The 7,483-nt window shown below is 40.7% G+C and overlaps 1 protein-coding gene across 1 annotated transcript; it reads left to right on the top strand.

Annotated features, from left to right (window-relative positions):
* LOC8070012 (stromal cell-derived factor 2-like protein) lies at positions 432 to 3,467 on the top strand. Its single transcript, XM_002444230.2, has 6 exons — positions 432 to 878; positions 1,092 to 1,232; positions 2,280 to 2,420; positions 2,829 to 2,878; positions 2,977 to 3,106; positions 3,190 to 3,467. The coding sequence occupies exons 1-6, from the start codon at positions 771 to 773 to the stop codon at positions 3,271 to 3,273; spliced, it is 654 nt and encodes a 217-aa protein (XP_002444275.1). The 5' UTR covers positions 432 to 770; the 3' UTR covers positions 3,274 to 3,467.

The raw sequence follows: 7,483 nt of genomic DNA on the forward strand, positions 1-7,483 counted from the left end.
TTCAAAATTCTTCGTCATATCGAATTTTGCGACACATGTATGGAGCATTAAATATAGTCGAAAACTAAAACTAATTCACAATTTACCTTTAAAACATGAAATGAATCTTTTAAGTCTAATTAGTTCATAATTAAACAATTAACAAATAAAAACGAAGAAACCAAAAAATTTTGAAACGAAACAAGGCTTGTAAAGTTGTTGAATTCGGTTACTGTAGCATTTTATTTGTATTTAATAGTTATTGTGTAATTATGAACTAATTAATCTCAAAAAATTCATCTCGTAAATTACAGTTAAAATGTATAATTAATTTTTATTTCTATCTATATTTTATATTTTATACATGCTTCAAAGATATAATAGGAAAAGTTTTTAGATTTTGGATGGACCGTGGTCATCGCTGTAACCTGTGATTCTTCCTCCCAACGCGCAACCTTTCAAACGTGGAACGAATACTAGTCGCCTTCTCCTCGCGTGCTCAAAGCGGAGAGCTCTGCACTGAAGCGAGCCTTCCAGAATCTCCTGTGTCCCTCCTCGAGGCCACTACCGCTGCCGCGGTGGCGCCGTCGGCGACCCAGCCGCTGCAGGGCCTCTCCCGCCGCCGCGCTGCCTTCGCCGAACAACAGCCGAATCCGTCGGAGGCGGGAGCGACCACCAGCCTCGCCGGCGCCCTCGCGCGCGAGCGGATCAGGCGCCGCGGCGCGGTCCCGGAGGAGCAGGAGGCCTTGCCCTTCTGGCAGAGGACCTGGTTCCTCGCGCTGCTGCTGGCGATGGCCGCCGCGTCGTTCGCGCTCGCGCTTCTGCTCTACCTCGGCCTCGACCTCCCCGAGGCTGCGCCGGCGCAGTCCTACGCCGTCGACCCGGGTACCGTCGTCGAGGTGGGCGACCTGGCCGCGTTCGCACCTCCTCATCTGCGTTTTAGTTTTTGTGTTCGCGCGGGGTTTGTATTTGGAGTCGTATTTGGATAAGTGTTGCGCGTTTCGGATTGGGGTTGGGGAACGGGGACTTTTGGTGCTTTACTGATTTCTTCACCACCGTCGTGCTTGGTGGATTAGGCGAGTGATATGACTGTTTCGCCTATTTGTGGATAGATAACCTACGGGTCAGTGATCAAGTTGATGCATGAGAGGACCAAGTTTCGGCTGCATTCTCACGACGTGCCCTATGGATCTGGCAGCGGCCAGCAGTCGGTCACCAGCTTCCCCAACGTCGACGACGCCAATAGCTACTGGGTATGTATGTCTCTGATTCACTCGTCAAATCAATATCATCATTTGCTTAGCAGCTGAAGCCCTGCCCGTTCACTTAATTTGTTATGGCATCTAGCTTTTCCCCTTTAGCACAAATTACATTTCTTATTTCATCCTATTAATATCCACTGAAAAAACAACAAATCTGTGTACTTGAGTTACTTATAATAAGTAAACAGGCCTGTAAGAATTAGCAAAATCATTCTTAAATTAATTGCTAAGTTTTGCAGTTAATCAAAGAAACCTGTTGTTTAATCATGTGTGGACTCTTTTATTTGCTGTGCCTCGAGTCCTGCAATTTAGGGCTTGTTTGGCACAGCTCAACTTCACTAGTAAAGCTGTTTTTTTAAAAAATAGTTTCATGAGCAGCTTTCTAGATGAAGCTGAGCAGTTTTGGAAAAGTGTCTGGTAAAATAGCTTCACCAACTACTTTATACATAGATTTTTTTTTTTTTTAGAGAAATGAGGGAGAGAGCTGCAATAAGCTATTTTTTTCCGTTTCATCCCAACTCATGTCTTTGTGAGAGGAGAAGAAAAACAGCTTCACCCATGAAGCTATTTTAGAAATAAGTGTTTGGCAAAAAAAACAGCTCACAACAGCTCATGAAGCTGTTGTGAGCTGTACCAAACAGGGCCTTAAAAAGGAAACATTGTCTGAACAATACAGAAAGGAGATTATCGAATTTTCTTTGTCTTACCTTAATTTTTAACTTATTTGTGATGCGTACGGGGCATTTTGATGTCTGTGATGCGCTGTTATTTTTCTTCAATTGCTTCATGGCAGGACATATGTTTTTATCAATTTTCTACTCTTGTAAGATGTTTTGGCTGTTCTAAATGCATTGCTTTTACTATGTATTTACACATAGTGTATATCTAAGTGCATAACAAAAACTATGTATAAAAAAAAAGAAAAATGTCTTACAATTTGGAATGGAGGGAGTACCGATGCAACTCATGGTTAAAGTTCCAATCCAAGGTTCCAAGTTTTCTTGACAATCTACTTTTATGATACATTTTGTTATGCAGATAGTGAGACCTCAACCAGAGTCATCTGCAAAACAAGGTGATCCCATAACACAAGGAACAACTATAAGGCTTCAGCATATGAGAACTAGAAAGTGGCTACACAGCCACCTGCATGCTTCCCCCATAACTGGAAATCTGGAGGTTAGCGAATTGATCTTTTATCTACTTTCGTGCAGTGCTTGCAGATCTTATATACAGATAACCTTTTACAGAAGTATTGTTTTTAGCTAAATATAGTTTTCAGGTTAGAAAAATAGTTGGAGTTATTCTACAACCTCAACATCCCTCGTGAAACAGAGTAATTCACACAAATGGTGTTTCTGAGATCTGGAAAAAAAGTTTGTTCCCTCTTTTGAAACTTTGCACTAAATATGATTTTTGTTTCCTTCTTGTTGTCTCTATTGAGAATTTAGAAATTAGAACACAGATTTCATGGAAACATTCGTCAAATGGATATTTTCCTTCCTTGGATACGATTGGCTTGCTGTCAGGTGTCACATCTTTGTTTGTTAAAGACATCATGTTACATGTATGTAAACGTACCTTCAGGTTAGCTGCTTTGGTGATGAGAACGAGTCAGATACTGGAGACTACTGGAGGTCTGTACTTCTGCTACAAATTTAATTAGGTGAGCTATTGCTGTATCCACTGACTTGATAACACTGAGTTTGCTACTGTTGCACTATTTTATCATTAGGCTTGAGATTGAGGGCAGTGGGAAAACATGGCGGCAAGACCAGATAATTAGGTTGCGGCATGTTGATACTGGTGGTTATCTGCACAGCCATGATAGGAAGTACACGCGCATTGCTGGTGGGCAGCAAGAGGTGGGTTTGACATAGTTTTGTGTTACTTGCCATCCATGCTACTAATCAGTATGTTCTATTTTTCTTTTTACCTGCTTCCACAGGTATGCGGTGTGGGTGACAAACACCCAGACAACCTCTGGCTGGCAGCTGAGGGTGTCTACCTCCCTGTAATTCAGCGCAAATAGGTGTACTGCAAGATGAGAAGTTCCATTGCTAACAAATTTTGTGGTGCTTTGGTTCATTCAAATAGACAGCTGTAATCATTACAATACACGACGAACTACCTGTGTAATTTAATTTGTCCTGCATTTTGAGAGCAAAAACACGTTGCAGCTGATTATATTATATTACTACTGACGATTCGGCTTTGTTCCCAGCACATAAGACTTTAGACCTGGTTATGTTGGTTTTCTGATTGTTTTTGGCAACCTTCCGTTTAGGCATTAGGCGTTCAAAAAAATATATGCAATAATTACGTACATGACTAGTTTGGACTTTGGAGACGGAAGCTTATTTGCTGTCTGAAATGGAATGCTCAATGCTGGACGTTTCGTTTGATGGCAGAATTTACAAAAACAGTACGTTTCCTCGTTTTTTTCCTAGAAAGGGTTAGATTTTTAGGGTAATTTCTTTGAATTGCATTACAATTGTGTGTGTGTGTATATATATAACCTAGGTGTAGAATATTATTCTACACCAAACTATTATACTAAACAGAATTCAATATTGTTCAGTACTCGTGTTTCAGTATTTCGTGGTCCTAGGGGTATGGCTGAGTGATATTGAATGTTGTTCAGTACTAGTCAGTATTTTTTCTGCTCAGTTTTGACTTGCGGTGTAGAATAGAACAGTGCTACCGTGTGTGTGTGTGTGTGTATATATATATATATATATATATATATATATATATATATATATATATATATATATATATATATATATATATATATATGATAATTCCTTTTTACTCCCGGTAGTAGTTACTCCAAAGTGTATATCTATAGATTCATGACGTATATGACCCGATGGAGTGTATGTAGACGAAGTATATAATCATACTAAATTATCTAAGGTAGTATATATGTTAAGTATGCATGCATACATAGAGTATGTGGTTATACTTATTATATATACTATTTTAATAATATATTAAAAAATATGAATTTTTTGAAAAAAATTCGCGTGGTAAGATCTAAAGTATCTTAATATGAGTATATGAACATACTCAAACCGATAAATAAGTATGAATACATACGTAATGTGGTTTGTTAAAGATGGAAGTAATTACTCCTAGGAGTATAAAAAATGCTATATATATATATATATATATATATATATATATATATATATATATAACAACATTTTCTGATAATTTACAAACTACTCTTCTCAGATTTATTATATTTTACACATCTTTTACTGTATTTCCTAGTGTAAACTGCACATTTTATGAACTTGGAACGTCTATATTATTGCTTTTTTGTAAAACCACTTATTTGAAAGTATAATATTCTGATACATATTGAGAAAAAAGTAGAGACAAATGTCAGCGTAGTTTGTGACAAAAAGACGACAATGAATATCAGTTACCAGCATGGCCTTTTTCATCTTCCAATTCCAAATAGAGATATTGATCACTTCCCAATTATATACTATGCTGATAATACTTTGCTCATAATGCAAGCTCATGCTAGACAACTGTTGTCTTAAAGCTTTGCTTCATAGCTTCGCAATTTCAACGGGACCGGCAGGTTACAAGAAGGTGGGCCCTAGCCTGGCCCATAATTCCGGAAGGGAGCGAAACGAAAAGCGACTCTTATTCTGAGTAGAATAAGGCTAGACTAACCGGGTTCTTATGAAAAATACTCTCTGTATTAGAAATGGAACACTATTTGTAAATTCATCTAGGATAACAGACCGCCTTTCAGCCATCTGTACCGATATAAAGAGAGGCTGACCCTTGTAACAACGAATCTATATAACCTATAAAGACAAACCCCACTAAACTAATTCTCTTGCATCTCATTGTGCCACGTCATCATCCACTTCTACTGCTGCCGCATACAATTAAGTGTCCACTCACAAATGGTTTCAGTAGTGAATATAACTACCTACACATAACCATACATGCATACTGCTAGCAATTATTCTCTCACGTGACCTTCCCTCTTTCTCTTCAGAAATTGACTACTAAAACTATATATAGATGACTCGATAGACTACAGTAAGATCATATTTATATTTTTTCTTCATACCCGCGGCAACGGGCGGGGAATGCTCCTAGTAATATAATACACTCAATACAACGCAAAGGCTAACGCCCACTAGACATAAAGACTATTACTCGAGATCGAACTCGAGGGTCTGAACCAGGATAAATCGACTATATGTTGCGTTCATTGTCGAGTTCCGGTATACGCTGAAGCCCGAACAACTATCCCGGGTATCCCCGTGGTAGGCTATTGGTCATAAAACATCGTCAGCTAGTGCGCCAGGTAGGGGCTTTCGGTGGATTTGCATCCGAGAGCTCTATGGACCTTGACAACATGATCTTCCCGACATGATCAAAATTTATCTTTGGATCATGGGTCTGCAAGGCCGACAGTGATGGCAAGCTCTCCTTGAAGATTCAGGAACCGATGAAGAACTTGACGTCTCGGCAACTACGATGAATCAATTCGCTGAGAAGTTTTCATGGCTTATGATCCCGGGTTCCACTAGGACTGCAGAACACGACATTGACATACCAAGAACTCAATTTGAGACTTTTTGACGATCCCCACAGGCAGCTGAGTACTTTTTTCATTTGGGCTCTCCAACACAGTCACATCTTGTCGTACACCGCTTCAAGAATCAAACGATCAGTATGTAGGATACTACTGTCAGGAGCTCAAGGACTCGTGCTGGTGGTGACACCGCAGGACTGTAGCATCCAATGGCCTGGTTCTATCACCAAAGATAACAATACCTGACTAGTCAATACAGCTATGGTCCTGCCATTCCAAATGGGGGATCTGCTTTATGATTATGAAAAAGCCACATAAATTCTCTAACAACTCGGAAAAAAAGCAAAACTAAAGCCCCTCACACCTGAAAAGTAATCATGATCCATCGGCCTTGTTCTCCACTAATCTTCCCTGCAGCGCCCGATGTTAGATCTTTAGATGAATTAGAATCAAATATATCACCTGAGGTCCAAGGCCACGAGAGCGAGACTGAAGACCAAAGGCAGAACAGGGATAGAAAGAACAAGAAGAGGCAAGGACGTCTACACCAAGCCAGGCAATGCAAAGAAGCATGGACCAAATTCGAGTTTGACCTAGCAGAATATGAGAAGAAGAAGGCGGAACATGAAGACGAAGATAGGCATGCAATTGGAAGAGGAAGAACACGATAGTTCCAAGAAGAGCTCGAGGTAGTCTCTCACCCCAACGAAGAACAAGTGCGCCTCAGGGAGGCCATCCTAGAATCAAGGCAACAAACACAAGACAAAAAGACCCACTCAGGACTAACTCGCAGAACAGGTTCGCACAGGTAAGACGATCAAAACCAATGAAAGTCTGCCTTTGAAAGGCTAGGCCAAGCCAAAAGTAGCAACATAAGAAGTCAAGCAGAGCATAGCATGAGTAACCAAGCTGAACCACCCAGCTAAAACAGGAGCAGGCAAGAAGTCCCAGCACTACCGAAAATTTGCAACTTTTTAAATAGGTGAAAAATGATTTTATTTTATATTTTCGGTGCTCATGAAATATAGGAAAATAATTTTTTTATTAAATTAAAAATTATCATAGGAGTTAGCAATGTGTTTGAGCATGCATGCCTTTACATTTGATTTATTAAGATGTGTGGATTTGACAAAAGTTCAAAATATTTTAAACTGATTTAAAAGTGGATTTGTAAATGGCTTGGAATTTAAATAAAAAGGAAAAATCCCTTCCCTTCCTTCCTTTTGGCCCAAAAGCCCAACTCATTTCCCCTCTCGGCCTGCCTTATTTTTTCTTTCCAACCGCGACCCAACTCCCTCCCCTCTCTCTGTTTTCGGCCCGATGGCCCAGTCATCCTAGCCCTCCCCTTTCTCCTAGCACGTCGCGGCCCAGCAGGGAAGCCTGCTCACGCGCCCCTTCTCACTAGTGAGTCGGCCCCATCTCTATTCTCACTGACGATAGGGACCCACGCATCAGTGACACCCTACCTTCCCACTTCCTCTTGCCTTAGCTAGGCCGGACTCTTCACCGAAGAGGACCGCGCCCCAATCCCGGTTCTCATGGGATTTGTTGCTGTAAATCAACTACCGAGCCCCTATAAAGGACCGGGACCCCCTCCGCGTTGCCTTTTTGCCCTAGCTCTGCCACTTAGCTGCCGATTGGATCTCTCCATCGAGCTCAACTCACCCAC

The sequence above is a fragment of the Sorghum bicolor genome, chromosome 7 (genome assembly GCF_000003195.3).
Source record: "Sorghum bicolor cultivar BTx623 chromosome 7, Sorghum_bicolor_NCBIv3, whole genome shotgun sequence".
NCBI lineage: Eukaryota > Viridiplantae > Streptophyta > Magnoliopsida > Poales > Poaceae > Sorghum > Sorghum bicolor.

Excerpts from the sequence above, each read along its gene's own strand:
- LOC8070012 (XM_002444230.2), top strand. The coding sequence starts at position 771 with ATGGCCGCCGCGTCGTTCGCGCTCGCGCTTCTGCTCTACCTCGGCCTC. Across the intron at positions 879-1,091 it reads ACCCGGGTACCGTCGTCGAG|ATAACCTACGGGTCAGTGAT; the intron begins GTGGGCGACCTG and ends ATTTGTGGATAG. Across the intron at positions 1,233-2,279 it reads ACGACGCCAATAGCTACTGG|ATAGTGAGACCTCAACCAGA; the intron begins GTATGTATGTCT and ends TTTGTTATGCAG.